This window comes from Martes martes, assembly GCF_963455335.1.
Source record: "Martes martes genome assembly, chromosome: 17".
NCBI lineage: Eukaryota > Metazoa > Chordata > Mammalia > Carnivora > Mustelidae > Martes > Martes martes.
The window spans coordinates 54,628,245-54,653,026 of NC_137905.1; the positions used below are offsets into that span (position 1 = coordinate 54,628,245).

Sequence of the window (24,782 nt, forward strand, 5' to 3'; positions counted from 1 at the left end):
TCCTGTATGACCTGAAACGAGGTAATGGAGTGATGTCAGCACCTCCATTCAACATAGTACTGGATATTCTAGTCAGAACAATCAGGCAAGAAAAAAATGCGTCAAAGGCATCCAATTCAAATAAAAAAAAGAAAAAGAAAACTAACTGTTCACAGATGACGTGATCTGTAGAAAACCCTAAGGAATGCCTATTTTTATTTGTATACGATTTTACTGTTTGGTCATCACTTGTATTATTTATATCTGCTAATTTTCCACACTAGCCTTTCAAAATTCAATTTTTAATGCTACAAATGCCTGATTAACGAAAAAAAAAGGGTTCAAATAAACAAGGTAATGTTACACTACAAGGAAATAGAAAAAGAAGAAACATAAACATCAAATTTAGTAGAGGAAGGAAATAACAATGAAAAATCAAACATAAATAAAGCAGATCAGAATAAAAAGTAATATAACACCGAAAATCTCTTTCAAAATTCCAATGCCCCTTTTTTGGGCAGATCAAAGCCCCTCTTAACATTCATGTGGCTGTCACAAGAAAACATCCCCAGAATAATTTTCAAACTGAAAAGTACGCTGGAGGCACTACACTCCCTGATTTAAAACATAGTACAAAGCTATAGTTATCACAATAATGCACCACAGACATAGATACAGGGATAGCTAACAAAAATGTAGAGACGAGCTACACCTGTCCTTATCCAATGTTAATGTGAAGTGAAGATCCTTATATTCTTTTTTTTTTTTAAAGATTTTATTTATTTATTTGACAGAGAGAAATCACAAGTAGGCAGAGAGGCAGGCAGAGAGAGAGGAGGAAGCAGGCTCCCCGCTGAGCAGGGAGCCCGATGTGGGGCTCGATCCCAGGACCCTGAGATCATGACCTGAGCTGAAGGCAGAGGCTTAACCCACTGAGCCACCCAGGCGCCCCAAAACTTACATTCTGATTTGGATTTCTAGGTGGGATCTGAGTTTTCACATTTCTCACGCGCCTGTAAGTGATCCCAATATCTTAGTTCATGTGCCACACTTTTATATTCCAAAAATAAAAAGGATGACTTTGAACATAAAGAATATTGCGGAAATTACAACTTCTAATACCAAGAACAAAACAATTCTTCCTCAACATTTACTACTCACTACATCACATGGTAACATGTTTTCATAAATTCACCCATGAATCCACACTAACCTATGAGAACAATAGAATTGTTCTTCACCTTTCAAAAAATATCGTGGCAAAACTTCAGTAACAGTACATCTTGAGTTTTACCCCAGATTGTCTGAAACTGAATTGCTCTGAGACAAACAGACCACTAGACAGAAGCATCCCTAAAAGAAGGCTCACAGCAGGTTTCAAAGTGACAGTGGGAATGCAAACATGACTAAACCACAGAACATATCAACTAAAACAGGTAAGTAAGGATAAAACATAAAAGAAAAAATTATAGCGGTGCCTGGGTGGCTCAGTGGGTTAAAGCCTCTGCCTTCAGCTCAGGTCATGACCCAGAGTCCTGTGATCAAGTCCCGCATCGGGCTCTCTGCTCAGCAGGGAGCCTGCTTCCCCCTCTCCCTCTGCCTGCCTCTCTGCCTACTTGTGATCTCTCTCTCTCTGTCAAATAAATAAATAAAATATTTTTTAAAAAATTACAAATTCAATAAAAAAGAATAAAAATGATAGACTAGAGGGTTTTTTTTGTTTTTTGTTTTTAATTGTCACTGAAACAGAAATGCTGGGGCGCCTGGGTGGCTCAGTCATTAAGCGTCTGCCTTCAGATAGGGTCTGCCTTTGACTGGGGGCCTGTATCGGGCTCCCTGCTCAGCGGGAAGCCTGTCCCTGTCCTACTTCCTCTGTTTGTGTTCCCTCTCTCTCTCTTTTTTTAAAGATTTTATTTATTTGACAGAGAGAGAGAGAGAGAGAGAGAGAGAGAGATCACAAGTAGGCAGAGAAGCAGGCAAAGAGGGGGAAGCAGGTTCCCTGTTCAGGAGAGAGCCTGATGTGGGGCTCGATCCCAGGACCCCAAGATAATGACCTGAGCCGAAGGCAGAGGCTTAACCCACTGAGTCACCCAGGCACCCCCTGTGTTCTCTCTCTTGTTGTCAAATAAATAAATAAAATCTTTAAAAAACAAACAAAAGAAAGAAACTGAGAAATGCTTTCAGTGATAAAAATTTTGAATATATTTGTGGATGAAGGTTTCTGTGTCTTGTGAAAACATCACAGAGACAAAGACACAAGAATAGGAGTAAAATTACTATCATTTTTGAGTCTCGTATAGCATTCAAAGTATCTGTCTCATGTAGCTTTTGTGCGGAGTTGTATTTCCAATTTTAACGCAGTGGAACATTCAGGATGCATGTTTTCTTTCTCTAGAGCAACAGAGAAGTGATAAGAAATGCTATGTCTGCGATGTGAGTGCGGAATAAAATGGAAATACACAGGGCCAAGCTATTGTTTATTTATAATCTCTACTTCAAACAACGGTATCTTCAGCCAACACAGGAGAGAGCCTTCACTTTCAAAGCAGACTACAAAGCGAAACAGAGAAGGGAGTTTCCCTGATTAAGTAAGATGACTTATGCACATCTTTCAGTAAATTTTCCCAAAGCCCATAATAATAAATGAGAAAAATTATTAACCTTCAAGTGGAGGGATCCAGCAGAGAACACAGAGGAAATGAAGCATATGAATCTGTAATGGGTCACACTGGTGACAGTGCCTTACAGTCTTCAAAGGACACATAGTAACTACTGGGAAATAAACGTCCAGAATATCAAGTACGTCATAAACTAAACGCACACATGAAAAGTTCCCCTTTTATCCAAATATCAAGCCAAATATACCGCCTGTAATAGTGTATATAAGCTCTGTCCTTCGTGTGTGATCACAGGCTTTCACAGGCTCCTCCTGGCATTCTGATCAGCTGAATCACAAAGACTTGGTCCAGAGACCCAAACTTGGGAGGCTAACTGATGTGTAAGAATCGTGGCCCTCTCACCTCCAGCAGGTGCCCTGCCCTCACTTCATGCTGTCCTCTAGGGTCCCCGAAGCACTGCGGGATTTCTCCACTGCAACACAGATGGGCTGGGAGTTCAGAGTCCAGTCCCAGTCCTCATACTGACTGTTGTTCTGTCCAATTTCTGTCTCTCAAGAATAACGTTCTAGTCTTTCCTGAGAGCGCCCATAGCATGGTACCTCTGTGTATAAACGTCACTGATCTAGTCAAGTGGATGGGGAACAAAGTTCATTTAATGCCAGGGCTGAATCTACGGCTCCCTTAGCTCATTTATCTCTCAGGTTTAACCAAGAATGACAAAAATTAATTCCTTTCTAGGTGGTGGAAAAATAGAACCAAGAGGCACACCTCACATGGGAACCAGGAGACTGAATCAAGGATGCGTGGAATCCAGCTTAAGTTCAGTCAAGGGCACTAAGTGTGTTTTTAAAAACAAAACCAGGGGCGCCTGGGTGGCTCAGTGGGTTAAAGCCTCTGCCTTCAGCTCAGGTCATGATCCCAGGGTCTTGGGATGGAGCCCCACGTCGGGCTCTCTGCTCAGCAGGGAGCCTGCTTCCCTTCCTCTCTCTCTCTCTGCCTGCCTCTCTGCCTACTTGTGGTTTCTGTCTGTCAAATAAATAAATAAAATCTTTAAAAAAAAATCTTAAAAACCAAACCAAACCAAAACCTATTTCTATAATCTGAAGCACAGCGTTGCACCTGGGCAGTCCGACTTTGAGGATACAGGTTCCAGACAAAATTGCAGGCCTGCATGACAGAAGATGAGCAATGTAAAGGGCTCCTCAGCACAGGAAGAGGCTAACACGGGCGAACCTGGAGTCCTTCCCTCCCTTCACTTTTCATTCGCGCCAACGTCACCCCTCCATGGCGGGCTCCATCAGCCACCCTTCTCTGGCCTCTTTCATTTCTCCTTCTTCACGTTCCCATGCCAGAAGCATTTGTGCAAACAGCTCCCGCACAGACAACTCACACAGGTGCAATCTGGGTACAACGCTGGTTTCTTAGCTTGGACCCCACAGATGACACAGATTTTTAAAAATATCAAGGTTTCTCTACACTTTTACTAATCTTCAGTGCTTCACGCTGTAGGATCTCTTCTGTTTTCATGTCAGGCTTCCTCCTAAAAACTGACTTTGCCTAACAGGAAATAAAATCTGTTGCAATTTCCAGCATCCTCAAAAGAATCCACTTACGCAGGTATTTGGCCCTTATTACATAAAGGTTAATGATGAGAGACAGAAAATACACACCGCAGGGAAAACTAGTCAAGAAGCTCTCTCAGAAGCGATGTGCTTCCATCCATGTCCTAGGCCGCTCAGGTGTGAGGGCTCCGGGCTCTTCGATGTCGCACTGCTCCACTCTGTTAGGAACTCTCTCCTCCAGCAGTTTAGCCTTATCTCCGTTGCATTACAGAAAACTCTGCCTTCCTAAGTCTCTATCCTATTGTGAATACACAGGATTAGCTTCATTTGGAATAGGTTAGCTTTCTTTACATGCAAGCTCTAAAGAAAGTAGTTGGAACCTATGTATGTATATGCGCACCTCTGTCTGGTGTGTTTCCTATCAAGGCATCACTGACACGGATTGTTACGCTGGTTCAGATGTACAACAGAGTGATTTGACAACTCTGTAGGTTCTACCACGCTCACAAGTGAGCTACTGTCTGTCACCGTACGGTGCTATACCATGGAATATATTCCTCACGCTGTATCTTTTATCACCATGACTTATTCGTTCTGTAACTGGAAGCCTGTACTCCCCACCCCCTTCACTCATTCTGCCCATCGTCCCTCTGCGTTTCACGCTGGCAACGAGCACACTGTTAAACGTATTTATGGGTCTGTTTCTGCTTTTTGGTTGTTTCTTGCCACTTATGACAATGTGGATAGACCTAGAAGATATTATGCTATGTGAAATAAGTCAAAGAAAAAACACCGTATGATTTCACTTATATCCAAACAACAAATGAACAAACAAAACCAGAAACATATCCATGAGTATCTATTTTGTTTTGAATAAAGTCCATGGATAACCTTGAAAACTATAAAAATTCCAAGACTACACACATTTTATAATGTGACAAATTGGCTTCTAACAATTTTCCAGTGCTGGCAGAAGACAAGAGATCCTGGATCAAAGTCCAAGGATCTTACGGCTCAGGTCACGGCAAACACCATCATCTTCTTGCTCACATGAATTTCACTTACCAGCCTCCCAACCACATTTCATCCATGTGGACACTGCACATGCAGTGGGTCTGTGTCACATCTGTGAGACTCTGAGCATAGGGAACCACAACATACTAAAGGAACAACGAGTACATCTGCCTGCACTGCGCCACTTCATTTGAGGGAGCCCTCTCCATTTACCTATGCAGTAAACAAATTCAGTCCTCTACCCATGAGCAAGGTAGTATATTTTCCCAAACCTTTTTCTACACATACATCAATGGAAAAACAATGATTATAAAAACTTTCAGTGCTTCTATCCATAACACCTGCAGAAACTGAAACCCATCGAAAATCACATCCCAACAGTATCCACCACTCAGTTTGATCCCAGCTTGGATCCTGCCTCATTTTCCCATGTGTGTACCGCCTCATGAAACACTCATTAATCTTACATAGCATCCAGGATAAATGTATTCAATTTACACCAGGAAACATTTTTCAAGGCTATGATCTTCAGGATACAATGCAGAAGAATCGGATGAGCTGTCATGTTCCCTTCTGCAATGTCCCTGTGGGCCCTGTATTCAACTAGGTGACGAAATCACAATTCCCATGAGGGTCTACCTTAAATTTCTGTCGCGATCTTTCTAAGGGAGATGCGTGAAGGAAGAACAAAACTGTGCAAAAGCATACAATTTACATGTATCTGAAAAGATGGGAGTATCCTGTACTCCTTAACCAGGCAAAGCAGGTCCTAGATACAGCAGAATCATGGCTATTTCAATAAAAGGGATGAGAATTGGAAAACACAGAATTAGTGCAGAGGAGTACTGCAAAGCTGTTCACCAACCATCAACAGGGAATATTAAAAAGACCAACACAGACCTAAAAGATGTAGGAGACTGTGTAAAATGAAACAAAGGTGGTCACAAGGGCAAAAGGAGGGTGGGTAGCCCTGAACTTTGGTGAAGAACATTGATTCTACGAATGCACTTGACACACGGCTCGTGTCTCTCCTGGATCAACATCATGGAAGCACACTGGTCCCGATCATGAGCTCACAACATGATTTCAAGAATAGTAATAATACCATATACAGCAAACGTATGATTTGGTTCTGATATGTACAACAGTATCTAAAATACATTTTCCTTCATATTTTACTGCTCATTTGACAGTGACATACAATAGAAAATTAAAAACTCTTGTACTTAGAAGCTTCTACTTCAAGCTCCTTCCAACAAGCATCCAGAGGGCTAATGTTAATGATCTGGAAGACACCTGAGACCCACACCGTACCACACTGCACACACCCCTGGCCACTATGTAAACATGCAAAACAAGTATCCACCGAAAACCACGGGAGAAATCTTTTCACCCAAAAGCTGTCACGGTTGGTGGGAATTTACTTTAGAGTCAATGACCAATGAGTTGTATATACTCACATGTCTGGCAATAAAATCTGTAAAATTTAACCTTCACCCCCTGAACTAAAGAGATAATGATAAAACCCCTATCAGCTTGTCAAGATTCCTGCTACAGTATATAACAAACAGATGCGTATTCATTTGCCAAGACCCTGGAAGTCATTTTGCTATGGGAATACAGGAATAATTCACCTGAACAAAGAGACCCATGGAGGTTTTTTGACCTCAAAACTGACATTGAGTACCATGGTGCTATGAGATTGTAAACATAACTAGAGGCAGGAAAAGACGGAGAGAAATCATGGGAGAAATTGGCTCCAAGACTGAGGTGAAATTTAATGATGTCAAGAAATGACTTTGGTAAGCAAATTGAAAGAAAGCACAAATACGACATTTTCAAAATATATTTCAATTTGTTATTAAATATGATGGGGAAAAAAGGAAAAAAGAATAGAAAACGTCAGTCACTACATAAACCACACACAACACATTCAATTTTAATAGATTTTTTATCAAAATTGTAAAGATAATAATTTTTTAGAAAAGGACAAAAGGATTCTATTTCTGTGGTCTTGGTATAAGGGAAGATACCTAAAAATGAAAAAAATCACTAATCATGAAGGGTGAACTGACAAACTGGATACATCAAAATTAAGAACATCTCTGCATCACAAGCTCAAGAGAACAAGAGAGAGAGATAGAGAGAATACAAAGGGCTTACTCTCATCATATATATAAAACTAAAAAGATTGAAAAAAAAATACACAGTAAAAACAGGCACAATGACCAATTAAACACTTTGAAAAAAAGACTGGTATCCAAAGTTTAATGCCCAACACCATACTAACAGGAAGTGACAAACAAAAACAAAAAAAGGAAATAAAACCAAGACTTTGTTACATCACACACCAACCAGAAGGCTACTGTGATGGGGCACCTGGGTGGCTCAGTTGGTTAAGCACACTTTCGACTCAGGTTATGATCCCAGGAGTCCTGGGATCGAGTCCCGCATGGGGCTCCCCGTGGAGGGGGAAGCCTGCTTCTCCCTCTGCTCCTTCCCCCCACTCATTCTCTCTGTCTCTCCGGGAAAAATAAATAAATAAAACCTTAAAAAAAAAAAAAAAAGGCTACAGTGAAAATGACATAAACTACCAAGCTTTGGAAAGATTGCGGTAAGCCAGAAATCCCATACACTGCTGGTGGGTGTGAAGATCATTACAAGTATTTTGGCAAAGTGTTTGGGAGTATTTATTGAAGCATAACACATTTAAATATATTTACTAACAATTCACCCCCATATATATAGCGAGGAGATAAGTGTGCATGTTTCAATAAAAGACAAATTACAGCTTTTACATGTCAGTACTAGTCATGACAGTCGTACACTGAGAACCACCCACCTGTCCAACATAGTAGAATGATGCAGTTAGTGGATATTCACACAATGGAATTGGAACCTTCCGTTCTAATAGATGATGCACAGTAATATGCAGTAAATACAGATAAACTCACAAAGAATAGTTGGAAAGGAAAAAAAAAAAAGCCAAATATAAAAGGGTTCCTGGGGCGCCTGGGTGGCTCAGTGGGTTAAAGCCTCTGCCCTCGGCTCAGGTCATGATCCCAGGGTCCTGGGATCGAGCCCCGCATCAGGCTCTCTGCTCAGCGGGGAGCCTGCTTCCCCCCTCACTCTCTGCCTGCTTCTCTGACTACTTGTGATCTCTGTCTGTCAAATAAATTAAAAAAAAAAAAAAAAGAATTCCTGTTGTTGATTACGTTTATATAAAGTACAAAAATGAGGACAGCAATCTCTTGCCTTATAGGTCAAAAGAGTGCTGAACTTTGGGGAAAGTTAAGTTACTGAGGAGCTCAAGGGGAATTTTAGAGGATAAATAATATTGTTTCTTGATCTCACTGGCTTACAGAGATACGATCAGTTTATGGAAAATACATTGAGCTGTTTACTTGTGATTTCCACATGTGACCTTAATTAATGGCTCAGTGGGCCACTGCCTTCGGTCATGATCTCAGGGTCTTGGGATAGAGCCCCGCATCTGGCTCTCTGATCAGTAGGGAGCCTGCTTCCCCCTCTCTCTCTGCCTGCCTCTCTACTTGTGATCTCTCTCCCTCTGTCAAATAAATAAATAAAATCTAAAAAGAAAGAAAGAAAGAAAAAGAAAAATTCATCATCAAAAAAATAGATATAGATAACTAGATAAATATTATAATGTATATGTTGACAAGCTGAAATTAAAGGTAGGATGTAATTTCACAGTGACTAGATTTAAAAAGCATGTTTGTTTTTTTAACCATCCTTTAATCTCTAGTTAAAACAATATGGTACTGGGAACACATTCACAGAAATAGGATGAAAAGTAGAGTTGTTTTAATAAAATCTACTCAGGAAAACATAAGAAACAAATACTTTTAAAAAATAGGTAGGTCATAAGGAAAAACATAAAAAACTTGCTAAATCCAAACCCCATTATCTCCATTGTAACACTAAACATAAATAACCAAATGTTCCTGGTAAGGCCAAACTTTGCCTGAATATATCTCATTGGAATTTTCCTAGAGCTGTAACAAAAACAGGAGGAAAGAATGGGGGGGGGGACAAAAACAAAGAAAGTTACCAAAAAACACCCCATAAGGTAAGAACCAATCAAACCACCAGCCTGGCAATATCAATATCATATAGAATAATCTCTAACACTAAAGGAGTCTGTCACTGTTATTCAGTGTTTTCGATACCTAAATACACTCCATTTCAAGATCCTACATGAAAACAAACATAATCTGTTATTATGTATGCATATTTATTCACATATATATAAAAATACACACACATATACGGAAACATTGATTTTTTGCTCATGAGACATTAAAACAATCATCACAGACGGCTGATATTACCAACACGGTGGAACGAGGTCCAGTGGCTCAGTCAGGTACGTGTCTGACTCTAGGTTTCAGCTCAGACCATGATCTCAGTGTGGTTCCCACATCCTGCACTGAGCTGGACATGGAGCCTGATCGGGATTCCCTCTCAAAAAAAAAAAGATGGTGACACACCTAGTTCCCACTTCAATACTTTTCTTCCCACCCACCCCCCACCTTTTTTTTTTTTAAAGATTTTACTTATTTACCTAGAGACAATGTGAATGTGAGCACAGGGGTGGAGGAGCAGAGGGAAAAGCAGACGCCCCATTGAGCAGGGAGCCCGACTCCAGGGGGATCCCACAACCGCAGGACCACTGCCGAGCATAGCCTCCAGTCCCCAGAAAGCGTGAACGAAGACCCTGGGCAACCGCAGAGCCCATCTTACGCGCCTATGGGGAGAGCGCCAAGCCTGCAACATTGCCCAAGTGCTGAGCATAGCCCTGACTCTGCAGGACTGGGGAGCCTGAACAGTGAAGCAGGGCGGTCTCAAGAGTGACGTCTACGGTACTGCCCAGAAACAGAGAATGGCCTTCACCGGGGGCGCCACCTGGCCAGAGATGTGCCAGCACTGGGCCCCGCAGGGGCCAACGGACACACGTCCGCTCTCCGTGAACCAGAATACATGGACTGCAAGGAAAATCTTGACCAGAGAAATCGTTCCAATTTTCAAATGCACACAGGCTATTCGGTTAGATTTCAAAGTTCAATATTCACATTCAAATGGAGACGATTCAGCATGCAACATGACTTATGGGCTACCTTTTCATGAAGAACAGAATCCAAAATATTCACTGACGTCGGACACGTTCGTCTTCACAGTGCATACAATGGCAGCGGTTCCACACATTGCTTTAGCTACACCCTCACTAACACTCCTCTACTATCCTTAGCAGAAGCACCATAATGTCCCAGCAGTTAGAAAAAGGAAGAAAAGCTGTGATATATAAATGTGGGGAAAATTAATCACAAATAATCTGAGGTTTAAGGTCACTGGGGGAAAAAAGATTATGACTGATAGCACCCCACTGCTTTCACAAGTACAAGTGACCCTTGAATAATGCAGGGGTTCAGCATACCCACCACACATGAAAATCTGTGTATAACTTTGACTCCTCAACACTTAATAGCCTACTATTGACAAGAACAGTCAATTTAATCTATCAAAAACAACATATATTTTATATATGTGTTACCTGTGGTATTCCTACAATTAAGGAAGCTCAGGAAAAGAAAATGTTAAGAAAATCAGAAGGAAGGGGTACCTGGGTGGTTCAGTCATTAAGCATATGCCTAAGGCTCAGGTCATGATCCTGGGGTCCTGGGATCGGGCCCCTGCATCGGGCTCCCTGCTCAGCAGGAGTCTGCTTCTCCCTCTCTCACTCCCCCTGCTTGTGTTTTCTCTCTCACTGTCTCTCTCTGTCAAATAAATAAATAAAATCTTAAAAAAAAAAAAAAAAAGAAAATCAGAAGGAACAGAAAAGATATTTACTGATACCATATTATACCTGACCACAAGTGGACCACGCTTCAAACCAATGTTGTTCAAGGGTCAAGTGTACTTTGTGTTACTGTCTGTCTACCTGCAACCTTAAGGAAGTTGAGGTGGCTAAGGCAGTGTCAAATAACACTTCTTTTATTACACATCAGTGTTAACACATTAAAATCCATTTGGTGTTATCAACTAAAATATATTAAGTTCAAAAACACTGTAAAGAAACTACTGGAAAAAAAATCACTATATGATCCTTGGTCAAAATGCCCATTACATCATTCAAGAACCATTCCCGCTCCCCAATACAAGGATCTATGAGTTGTGCTCTCCACGCTTTTCAACTGAGGCTAATTATTGAGTATGTGAGCATTTACTATAATTTTACACCCTTGTAGGGAAGAGTTAGCTACACTTTCCTCAGTTATCTGTGAATATTTCTTTTATTTCAACCAAGTAACAAATACTTACTAGTACCAATTGCTATGATGAAGATATATCCAGCTTTAAATAACCTACCAATATATTCTCCTTAAACAGCAAATGGCAAAACTACTTAAAATTTAGAATGTTTCTGTGTTTCACTTTAATGCAAATAATAATGCCCTCATGGCTTACTTCATTGGGAATTATTTCACTCTTGCATGTCAACCACACACATCTCCATGTGGACTTTCTTCATATATTTCATGTTATAGCCTCCTTAATTTTGCATGGAAAAGGAGATTATGAATGAATTCCCCATCACAGTGCCCTCATGTCGGTAAGACACCAAGAATCAAATCATTTTGCCTGCACACAAGCAATAAAGGCTTAGCATGAGATGATTTCAGAGTAAAATTAGTAATATCTCCCAAGCAAAATACCTCAAATATAGTAAAAAGAAAAAAGAGACACACTGAAACGAATTATCCTTCTCCAGCTATCCATCCCCCACCTTGATCCTTTCAGGCATATTAACAGATACATTTCACCACTGAATAACATGGGTTTGAACAATGCGGGTCAATTTATAGATTTTTTTCTTTCTTATGAATGTAGTGTAGTACTGTAAACACGGTTTCTCTTCATTATGATTTCCCTAATATTTTCTTTTATTAACCTTACTTTATTATAAAAATACTGTATAGCATATGGACAACATAAAAAGAAGGGGATGATTAACTGTTAATGTTCTAGGTAAGGTTTCTGATCCACAACAAGCTATTTCTATGGAAAAGTAGGTATGGTTTTGAGTTCTGGAGACTCAAGAACACGCTGGACACCTGGGTGGCTCAGTCAGTTAAGCATCTACCTTAGGCTCTGCCTTTGGCTCATGTCATGATCCTGGGGTCCTGGGATGGAGCCAGGCTTTGGGTTCCCTACTCAGTGGGGAGCCTGCTTCTCCCTCTCCCTCTGTGCTCCCTCCTCCGCCCCGCAGTGTTCTCTGTCTCAAATAAATAAATAAAATCCTTTAAAAAAAAATGCTACACACAGATTTCCCCTTCTGGAGGCAGTTGGAGCCCCTCTAGCCTGCATTGTCCAAGGCTAAAATGTCATTGATCTAAGAGTTTAAACTCTGAATTTTTCTCTGTAATAAATTCTGATTTATAATGTCTAAAATGTGGTCATGACTTACTGCTTATTACCGTGAATGTTCTTACTTAGATTTCCTTCCTACTGCATACTTTGCAAATTGTCCATATCTTCGATATTTTAATCCTTTATGAAGACACTTTTCTTTTTGAACTGTATATTAAAAACAAAGGTCATTCATCAATCATTACATTTTTGGTTTCTATCCACTGATGCTGAGTAAGAGTTCAGTTCCAGGCAAAGACCATGCCATCACTGTTGACATTTGTAAGGCCTCCCCCAGGATATATTATTTCATGTTGAATACATTTGATTATGAATTCAATTCCTTGTCACATTCTTTACATTTGTAGGGTTTCAGATGGTATGTACTCTATGATGTTCAGAAAGTGTGTAGTTCTGCTTAAAGACATTGCCACAATTTTTTTTTTTTTACATTTGCTGGTATTGTTCCCACTACATATTACTTTATATTGTTAAGTTTTGAGTGAAAGTTAAAAGGTTTTGCATATTGTTTACATTTGTAACATTTCATCCCATTATGAAATGTCTGCTGTTGAGTGAGTCTTGAAGACTAAACGGTATGCTGCCCTTACTACATTTTTAAGTCTTCTCTTCAGTAAGTATACAACGATGTACAGTAAGATTTGAGCTTTCATAAACAACTTTCCCACATTTATTACTATAATACTAGTTCTATGGAAACTGAGCTCTCTGATTTTTAATAGGATTTCACCCTTGACTGATATTTTTCCCAGATACATTGCATTGGTAAGTTTTGTCTCTATTATAAACACCTCCATAATAATTATGAAAGTTAAAGCCCTGAGATCGTCCTAAGTTCTCAACACAAGAAACCTAGCTCAAATTAATAATTCTGTGGTAAGTCTTGCAAAGTGGTGTCTGGATAAGGAGCCTACGGTGTGTATCAAACTTGGACTTTGCAATATGGAAGGATTATGTGTTGGTGGAAGTATAATGAACCCTCTGGAAAGCACTTCTCAAATCAATCACATTAGGCATTTTATCTTCATTTTTAAATGTCTAACATTCTGAAATGTGTCAGTTAATGATTAAACCAATCATATATCTGAAATCATTTGCATGATTACTTTCAGCATGGACCAGGTGATTTTCCAGAATTTCCAAATATCATTCAAAAAAACATGAAATATGTATGTTTAAAAAATTGATTATCATCCCTGGGTTCAAAGACATTTTTCTGCAAATATAACTGAGTTTTAAGGTGAGGTTTTCACCCAACTTTTTATAGCCTTGATCTCTTGTGGCACTAAGGATTTCATTGTAGGTAATTGTCACAATTTGGTTCTATCCATCATAATGTCCTTTCTGTCCTTCACCAACCCCCATCACATTCCCAGTCATTCCTAAGTATAAATACTTATTTCCACAGCTTCCACATCTTCCCATATCACTCTACAAACTGATTCTCCTTTCCCCGTCTTCGCCAACAGGTCTTGGCTGTTATGGAAAGACACAACTAAAAGATACAAAGTAAGTTATCACACTAAGTACAATGACATGCATGTATGTTAAAATGCTCTTATGGAGAACTGATACTCATCATAGCACATCAGCTGAAGGGGGAAATAGGAACCATCAGGACTGTGCTCCTCCATGGAGACAAAAATGGAAGGACTTACCTTTTAGAGAGAGCTCAGAAGCAGTTAGGAGAACACAGCTCCCCCAGGCAAGAACAAAGGAAGAAGAGCCACATGAAAGAGACAAGGAGAGTTTGTGACACCTGCCCACGATGGTGACTCACCCTCCCAGACACTCCATGGCAACACTGTGAGAACACTCTCACCTCTCCTCAGGAGAGAAACAACTGAGTGACCTGTACGTTCAGTGCTCTCACTACTTTGCTGCTGCCTGGGGTCATGTTCCAATCATGCCTGACACAGAAGGAGCAAGGAATGAGCTCCCTCTGGAGCACCATGGTGGTTGCTCAGTGAAGGACGAGCACTTGTTCAACCAATGGAGAGATTACAGAGCTAAAGACAAAGAGAGAGAGGAAGCTATGGTGGACATGAAGTACTAACTGCAGTTTTATACCTGGGGAATTACAAAAATTCAGACATGACAAATGCCCACAACATGTGTGCCAGGTCCCAGAATTACTATTATTTGTGTTCCTCTCTGCAAAGTCCATAATCTTGGGCTCAGAGGCTACTTTTTAAAAAATTCCCAAATGTCAACAAAATACAATCAGGCATACAAAGAACCAGGAAAATGTGTTTCAAACAGAGGAATGAAATAAATCCCTAAAAGTGGCCTTAAATTAATTAAGAACTATTATTAACTGCCTGACAAAAAATTCATATACCCATCATAAAGATGTTCATGGAGGAAGAAAACAGATAGTTAACTAAATGCTATCAGGGAAACTACGCATGACCAAAATGAAAGCCCAAACAGACAGAAAGCATAACAACAACGAACCAGAAATTGGGAGCTGAAGAGTACAATCACTGAATTTAAAAATACACCAAGGGGTCAGCCACAGACTTGACTAATCAGAAGAAAGATTCAAACATCTTAAAGACACTTTAAATTCTTTACTGAAAGGAGCAAAGAAAAATGTGGAAAAGAACAGAGTCTAAGGGACTCATGGGAGACCAACAAGTGGACCGATATGCCCATTAAGGGGACCCCATAAGGAGAGGAGAGTGAAAGGGGCCAGAGAGTTGACATGAAAAACTAAAGGTCTGTACATCCCACGTATGTGGAAAGGGACTAACTCAACAAGCTCAGTAAATTCAAACTAGGATAAATCTCAAGACAGGAACACAGCAACATATCATAATTAACCCATCACAAATCTTTTCAGGTGAAAAGAGAATTTTGAAACAGCATGACGAAGCCAACCATCTCGTACAAGAGAGCTTTATAAGATTAGTAGTGGGATTCCCAGCAGACCAGATAGGAAGAACCACATGGGAAAATATATTCACGTACTGAAAGATCAAAAAACAGCCACCAAGAATAATCTTTTACCTGGCAAAACTGTTTTCCATGACTGTAGAAATGAAGACTTTCCCAAGTAAAAACCCCTGTAAGTTTACCAGTAGACCTGTCCCACAGAAACGTTAAAGGAAGTCTTTGTAGGAGAAATAAAAGGATTCTAAACAGTAACTTAAACCACATGACAACATAAAGCTCTCCACTAAATACAAGTATTTACACAATTATAGAAACCTGTAGTGTTGTAATTAAGCAGCACATGTCACTTTTACTTCTGCTATAGAACTTTATTATATAAAAGAATAAAAATCATAAATCTATAATTCTTTTTTTTTTTTTTTAAGATTTTATTTTATTTATTTGATAGACAGAGATCACAAGTAGGCAGAGAGGCAGGCAGAGAGAGAGGGAGGAAGCAGGCTCCCTGCCGAGCAGAGAGCCCGATGCGGGACTCGATCCCAGGACCCTGGGATCATGACCTGAGCCGAAGGCAGAGGCTTAACCCACTGAGCCACCCAGGCGCCCCAAAAATCATAAATCTAGGCAACAAAGTCTACAACATGAAAGAATGTGATATTGGTAACATAAAGTGGGTGCAGGGGTAGAGATGATAAGCAGAAGAGTTTTGTATGCAATTCACAATAGCACTTTAAAATGGTTTGTTATACCTTTAAAATATTTCAAGTAAACTCTAACATAACTTCTATGAAAATAAGTACAGAGAAGACACAAAAGTTAATGAGAATGGTATTAAAGCATATCATGGGTATAACACCACAATTAATATAATGTAATACCAAAACTTGATACAGAGGTATAAAATGTTTAAAAATTACACTAAATTCAAAAAAAGTGTTTCTCTCATGCAAAGGGAATATAAATTCACCAAAAGATGATTAAATTAATCCTATTATTATAACAACTCAATACAACACTCACTGAACACTAACCAATTAAAAAAAATATACAAGATGAGTCATAAAGTACGCATGGGTGGCATTTATACAGACAAATACATATATAATTTTATTGATAAAAGGCATAAAGTTGATTCATAGGAGATAAACTCACACTGTCTTGAAATCTACTGAGTTGAAAATTGTCATCCTACAATAAAATAAACAGGCAACAACAGTATCACAACTAAATAACGTGGAGGATCCCGTATAAAAGGAAGCACATTATTATAGAACTGCAAAAGCAGAATGAGACAAAATTTAACCCAAAGAAGTGTACATAAAAATACATGAATTTCTGAAAGGAAACCTTCTTCTATAGAAGTGTAATTATAAACTGTGTAATTTTAAACTGTGACTACGTAGCCAGAAAAGCAAGTATTCTGAATTATTGGCATGCCCTCATTGACAGTAAAATTGTAAAGAATTTCATTAAAATCAACCATGAACAGCTCTAACAGAAAATTTTATGAATGAGCACTTAAAAGACATTAAAAAACGTTTAATGTTATTAACATGTCCCTCCTCTTATGCAGAATGCAAGGCTATAACCCATTCCTTAGAAACGAGCAGGCTGGGGTGCTGGGTGAATTAGCAGGTTTACGTCCAACTCTTGATTTCACCTCAGGTCACAATCTCAGGGTTGTGGGATTGAGCCCCTCAGGTAGTCTGTTTAGGATTCTCTCCCTCTCCCCCTGCCCCTCCCCCCACGAGTGCTGACTAGCTCGTGTGCATGCTCTCTCTCTCATAAATGAATAAATAATGAATGAATAAATAAATAAATAAACGAACCAAGCACCCTAGGAAATACCATTCATTTTGAAAAAAAGAATATCAAAATTGTAAAACAGGCTGGCAATCACTTTGCAAAAAATAAATATTGGGAATTAAATTTGGATACATTCTGAGTAAAGCAGAAAAGCCTAACAGTTAACTTTTCCTGAAGTAAAATTACATTTATTAACAAACTTTTTTTTCAATATGGGAATTTTATTAATTATCTACCTCACTTCTTAGCAGCATACACCCATGTCATATCACAACTATTCATATAAAAAAATCAGAGATGAATCTGATATATAATGAATAAGAAAGTGAAAACACGTATGACAAAAATCACAAGAACTTTATATCATACAAAATTATAAAATGATGCAATTATTAAGAAATAAAACAACAACTGAGACTTTTTACTATAGGCTGTAAGTTCTAAGTTCTAAATGTTCTAGTTCCCTTACGGCATTAATTTATGGTTTATGTAGGAATTCTAGGATATAAATAGATACATCACATTATTTCACCACTGAGGAACGCAACATAGAGTGGAACTTTCTAATATTAGTCAGTACAAAAAAAATGAACCTTTGAAGGGAAATAAAGGACTATATTTTCTCATTTTAGGGAGGTGCATTATCTGGTAAGATTACTGAGTCTCAATTTTGTTCAATTAAAATTAAAGCCTCCAACACATCGCAAAGCATAAACCAGAAAACATCAGATATCAATCTCCAGTGTTCCCAGGATTTCTGCATAAAACCCCAATACGTCCACTGTTATCATGACACACTTCTCACACAAGGCAAAAAAGAACTCAGAAAAGGTTTAGCATAGAGTTCCAGAAATAGGGAGATTTTCCCAGGGCCCTCGCGGCCATGGAGAAGCTCTCAGGTCATGGAGGCCCTCCCGCACCCAGGGTAGTTGCCTGGCCCTCACTGTGGGTGTGATGGACCATCACTCGAGGTGAAGGAGAATCTTCAGAGAATGTAAGAGCTTGATAATGTTGCACAGCAGATGTCCCTCTGTGAGAGGGAGAGAACTAAAACTAGGCTTCTCAAACTAATTTCCATTCAAGGAGAACTACTTAAAACACATCTTAAGGTCAATCTTCCTGCTTCACATTTGGACCTCACCTCTGTCATCTGCTTCATTCAGTCTCACCTACCTGGGTGGATGGCTACTCTCTTCTTTCTCTTCATATCCCAGAGCTCCTTCTCTTGCTCCAAAAAGAAGACCAGGTTTGGCTTCCACACAAGATCTGTTTAACAGAAAGAAATATTGCTAGAGATTCTTTCAATCCAGGATTGTGCTCAGTAGAGAAGAGAGGACACTGTACAATTGTAGAAAATGATTCCCCAAATGCTGTTAACCAACAGCCCCTTTAGAACACACAGCAGGGGCTTCAAATATTCACATTATGATCTCCACTTTCAAGTACCATCGATACAGTAATAAGGAACAGGGTGCCTGGGTGGCTCAGTCGTTAAGCGTCTGTGCCTTCAGCTCAGGTCATGGTCCCAGGGTCCCAGGATGAAGCCCTGAATCGGGCTCCCTGCTCGGCGGGAAGCCTGCTTCTCCCTCTCCCACTCCCCCTGCTTGTGTCTCTCTCTCGCTGTGTCTCTGTCAAATAAATAAATAAAATCTTTTTTAAAAAAATGTCAGTAACACCCAAAGTGATGTACAGATTCAATGCAATCTCTCTCAAAATCCCAATGACATTTTTGCCATCTTAAACATTCATGCGGAATGTCACAGGACATCACATATCCAGAATAATTTTTTTAAAGATTTTATTTATTTATTTGTGAGAGAGACAGAGAGAGAGCAAGAGAGCACAAGCAGGGGGAGCAGCAGTCAGAGGGAAGGCAGGCTCCCCACTGAGCAAGGAGCCTGATGCTGTACTCGATCCCAGGACCCTGGGATCATGAGGTCCTGGGATCATGACTTGAAGCAAAGGCAGACACTTAACAGACTGAGCCACTCAGGCATCCGACATCTAGAATAATCTTGAAAATGATTAGTACTTTGGAGACATCACACTTCCTGATGTTAAGAATATTATAAAGCTAGAGTAATCAAAATAATGTAAGAGGCAGAATGACAGATATAGAACATTGGAAAAGAACAAAGAGCCGAGATATAAACGCTCATTTAAAGGAACTTCAAGACTGGCTGCCTAGGGCGCCTGGGTGGCTCAGTTGGTTAAGCGTCTGCATTCAGCTCAGGTCATGATCCTGGAGCCCAGGGATCGAGTCCCACATCCGGTTCCCTGCTCAGCAGGGAGTCTGCTTCTCCAGCTGACCTCTCACCTCTCATGCTTTCTCTCTCATTCTCTCTCTCAAATAAATAAATAAAGATCTCAAAAAAAAAAAAAAAAGAAAGAAAGATTGGCTGCCTATACCATAGATATAGATAAAAGACATCATCTTAAAACAATGGTGTTGAGAAAATCAGATGCCTCCATGACAAGAATGATGGACACTGACTCAAGACCATATGCAAATATTACCTCAAAATGGGTTGAACAGTTAATTAAACATAAACATACAAATGTAAAGCTCCTAGAAAAAAAGAGAAAAAGCTACATGACATTTGATTTGACAATGATTTTTTTTAGATATGACACCCATGTTGGAGGCAACAAAATTAAAAATAAAACGATGAGATTATAACAAACATAACAACTTGTACACATTAAAGGAAAGAATCAATGGAGTGAAAACAGAGACTACAGATGGGAACAAATTTGTGCAAAGCACCTCCATGTAAAAAGGTTAATATCCAGAATTTATAACGTAATGATACAACACATCAGAAACAACCTGGGTGATAAATGGGTAAAGCACTGAATAGACATTAACCTCCAAAAGGTACACACACGGGCAAAACTCATATAAAAGATGCTCAAAATCACGAATGATTAGTGAAATACAAGTGAGAAACAACGGGGTATCACTTCACACCCATCAGGATGACCATTATGAAACAAACCAAAATTCACACGGCCTGGTAATGACGTGGAGCAGTCAGAGCTCATCCGCGCCGTTGCAGGGAACATAAAGTGGCGGAACCAGCAGGAAAAACAGCATGGAGATCCATCAGAAAATTAAAAACAAAATTATTCTATGAACCAGCCATCCCACTTTTGAGTTTATATCCAAAGGAATTCAGAGGAAGATCTAGAAGTGATATTTGTAATCCATGTCCACTGCAGCTTGACCCACAAAAGCCAGAAAGAGGGAGAATCCACCCAAGTGCTAATGGTGAGGTGGAAGGATGGATAAAGTAAATGTAACATGCACATACCATGTGATATTTTTCAACTTTGAAAAAGAAACAGATTCTGTGACACGATACAACCTGGGTAACCCCTGAAAACGTTATTTTTAGTGAAATAAATGGCTCACAAAAAGACAAATTCTGTAAGATTCCACTGAGGTGAGATGGATGCACTGTGGTGACTGCTCAGAAAAAAAGCTGACTGTTTAGGCAAGCACTGGAGAGACTGCATAGCTGTAAACCCCAGGGAAAGTCATATATCACGGGCTCTAAAGAAGAAACAACAGAGCGTTTGTTAACTGGGATATTAAAAAAACGCAGACATTACACATCCCCAGAATATGTCTGACAGGCCCCAGGATTATGCAGGATTATGAGGGCTAACGCACAGTTGAGTGTTATTTTTGTTCTCCAGTACAAAGCAAGTCTATAAAGCCTGGGGCCAGAGGCTGTTTTTTATTTAATTCCCCAAATCTCAGCAAAAGATCGTAGGCATACAAAGAAATAGAAAAATGTGTTCTAATCAAAGGACCAAACTAAAACTCAAGACTGACCCTAAATTAATTAGGAATAATCATTATCCGACAAAGATTTCAAAGTAATAATCACTAAGGTGTCCTGGAGAAAGAAGAGAAAACAATTAGGGAGATAAATGGTACCTGGAAAACTACAGATGACCAAAATAAAAATCCAAACAGGCAGAAAGTATAAAAAACAACTAAACAGAAATTGGGAGATGATAACTGAATTTAAAAAAACACTACAGGGTCAGAAACAGATTTCACCAAGTAGAAGAAAGAATCAGACATCTTAAAGGCCCCTTGTTTTACATTACCCACTGATGGGAACAAAGAAAATATGGAAAAAGACAGAGTCTAGGGGACTCATGGGACACTGACATTGGGACAACTGACATATTAAGGAGGCCTCCATAAAAAGAAGAGAGTGAAAGGGGGGCAGAAAACTTACATGAAGAACTAAGGGCTTATACTTCCAACATTTATGGAAAGAAAGACAAATTCAAGTAACTCAGTGAATTCTAAGTAGGATAAATGTCAAGACATGAACACAGTGACACATCATAATTAACCTACCAAAAAGTACAGGTGAAAAGAGAATTTTGAAACAGCATGACAAAAGCAACTTATCTTATACAAGAGCACTCCTATTATTACTGGGATTCTCAGCAGACCGGAGAGCTGCATGGGAGAATATATTCAAGCACTGAAATACAAATACATGTATATATACCAAGAATACTCTACCCGGCAAAACCGTCCTTCTACTATGGAGAAAGAAGGCTTTCCCAGGTAAAAACCCTGGAAATTTACCACTGGATCTGCCCTCCAAGAAACACTAAAGGGAATTCTTCTACTTACAGTAAAAGGATTCTAACCACTAACTAAAACCACATGAAAATATAAAGCTTTCTGGTAAATGCAAATATTTACACAAATAGAGAAACGTAAAGTACTATAATAAGGTAACACAAATCAATTTTATTTCTACTACAGAACTTCTTTAAAAATAAAAGTATAGGGGCACCTGGGTGGCTCAGTGGGTTAAAGCCTCTGCCTTCGGCTCAGGTCATGATCTCAGGGTCCTGGGATCGAGTCCCGCATTCGGGCTCTCTGCTCAGCGGGGGGCCTGCTTCCTCCACTCTCTGCCTGCTTCTCTGACTACTTGTGATCTCTGTCTCTCAAATAAATAAAATCTTTAAAAAAAAATAAAAATAAAAATAAAAGTATAAAAATCATAAATCTAGGGACGCCTGAGTGGCTCAGTCGTTAAGTGTCTGCCTTCAGCTCGGGTCATGATCCCGTTGTCCTGGGATCTAGCCCCACATGCTCAGTGGCAAGCCTGCTTCTCCCTGTCCCACTCCCACTCCCATTCCCACTCCCCCTGCTTCTGTTCCCTCACTCGCTGTCTCTCTCTCTCAAATAAATCAATAAAATCTTTTAAAAAAATCATAAATCTAGGTTACAGAGTATAAAACATGAAAGATAAATTCTGGGGTATCAGTAACATAAAGTGTGTACAGGCTAGTGATCCTAAGTACTAAAACTTTGGACACAATTGATAGTATCAGTTTTAATGGTCTGTTACACTTTTAAGAGGGTTTAAGTAATCTCCATGGTAGCCACAAAGAAAACATCTACAGAAGACACAAAAATGATAAAAGAATGGTATCAAAGGGACACCTGGGTGGCTCAGTGGGTTAAGCGGCTGCCTTTGGCTCGGGTCATGATCCCAGCATCCTGGGATCAAGTCCTATATCTGGCTCCTTGCTCAGCAGGGAGCCTGCTTCTCCCTCTGCGCACCTCCCCAGACAAATAAATAAAATCTAAAAAAAAAAGAATGGTATCAAAGCATTTCATCACAAAAATCAAAGAAACATAAGGGAACACAGTAAGGGAAGATACATGGGCTAAAATAGCTACAAGATGTATAGAAAACTACTTAAAAATGGCAATAGAAGCTCTTCCCTTTCAGGAATTACTCTGACAGTAAATGGATTAAACTCCTCCAAAGACAGGGTGCCTGGGTGGCTCAGTCAGTTAAGCGACTTGCCTTTGGCTCAGGTCATGATCCCGGGGTCCTGCAATCTCCTGCTTATGCCTGCCATTCCCCCTGCCTGTGTTTTTTTTGGAAAAAAGTTTATGTGTTCTCTGGCCTAAGATTGGGCTTAAAGAGTTTTAAAAGTACACCAGTATAAAATAAACATTTGGCTTTTCAGCCTGTTGGAAAGAAACTGTTGGGCCTCTGCCCTTGGTCATGATCCCACGGTCCTGGGACAGAGCCCCATGTCGTGCTCAGCAGGGAGCCTGCTTCCCCCTCTCTCTCTGCCTGCCTCTCTGCCTACTTGTGATCTCTCTCTCTATGTCAAATAAATAAATAAATAAGAATAAATAAAAATCCTCTTACTGGCAGCACTCGGGACCCAGACATTGGGTTTATAATTTGCTCCAACCATTAACCTGTGTTTTTCTTTTGTTTCCATAGAAATGCCTCTTAATAATTACCTGATTGCTTGCACCATACATGCCTACCTTTAAGAATCCACCTGCATGGGGCACCTGGGTGGCTCAGTCAGTTAAGGGTCTACCTTTGGCTCGGGGCATGATCCCAGGGTCCTGGGATTGAGCCCCACATAGGGCTACCTGCTCAGTGGGGAGCCTGCTTCTCTCTTTCCCTCTGTCCTTCCCCATTGTTCACGCACTCTCTCTCTCAAATAAATAAAATCTTAAAAAAATAAAAAAGAACCTGCCTGCACGACCGCATCCTGAAACAAGACAACTATTCAACTGAACCTATTCTGAAGACTAAGACTGGTTCATAAAATAGTAATCAAACTTCTTGCCTAAGACTCAGAGCAGAACAGTTAAACTCCAGCTAGAAAGAAACAATGTTGATCTATGATGTTTTTCCAAGAAAAATTTTGTTAAAGGGGAGATTTTACAATTCCTACTAACTCCTTCCCAACCTATAAAACAAGATCCCCTAAAAGACAAGTTCTAGATTTTATATACTAATATACTCATGATAGTCTACACTGAAATCCACCCACATGCCCATCAACAGTAAAATGATGCCATCAATTGTTTGATAGTCACACAATGGAAGTGGATCCATCCATTCTGATGATGCACACTAACATACAGTAATTCACAAACATATGGAAAAGAAAAAAAAAAAAGCCAAACATAAGAGTTCCCATTGCCTGATTACATTTATATAAAGTATAAAAATGAAGATAGCAACCTACTGTCTTACACATTAAGAGTGCTGAGCTTTGGGCAAAGTTCCTAAGGAGCTGAAGAAAAGTATTACAGGACCAACAATATTCTCTTTCTTGATTTCAGTGGTTTCGGGAGATGTAATCAGGTTGCAATTTTCCACTCAGCTGTTTACTTATGATTTGTACAAGTGCCTTTATTTTTTAAAAAAACCTACTCATCATTACAAAAAACAACTGGAAGTGAATAGATTAGTATCACAATATACTTACATAGACGATATAGAAATTAAAGATAGGAAGTAATGGGGCGCCTGGTTGGCTCAGTGGGTTAAAGCCTCTGCCTTCAGCTCAGGTCATGATCCCAGGGTCCTGGGATCGAGCCCCACATGAGGCTCTCTGCTCAGCAGGGAGCCTGCTTCCCCTTCTGTCT

At 39.7% G+C, this 24,782-nt stretch overlaps 1 protein-coding gene across 2 annotated transcripts in view; it reads right to left on the bottom strand.

Moving 5' to 3' along the window:
* Positions 1-24,782, bottom strand: part of LOC308358023 (uncharacterized protein) — a 184,406-nt gene that overhangs the window by 145,192 nt on the left and 14,432 nt on the right. For both annotated transcript variants that reach the window (XM_080828002.1, XM_080828003.1), the window contains exon 2: positions 18,500-18,592. Coding sequence is in view for 1 of the 2 variants with exons in the window: in XM_080828003.1 (XP_080684129.1) it covers positions 18,500-18,533 (34 nt within the window). In the remaining variant the exon portion in view is untranslated. The remainder of the gene's footprint in view (positions 1-18,499; positions 18,593-24,782) is intronic.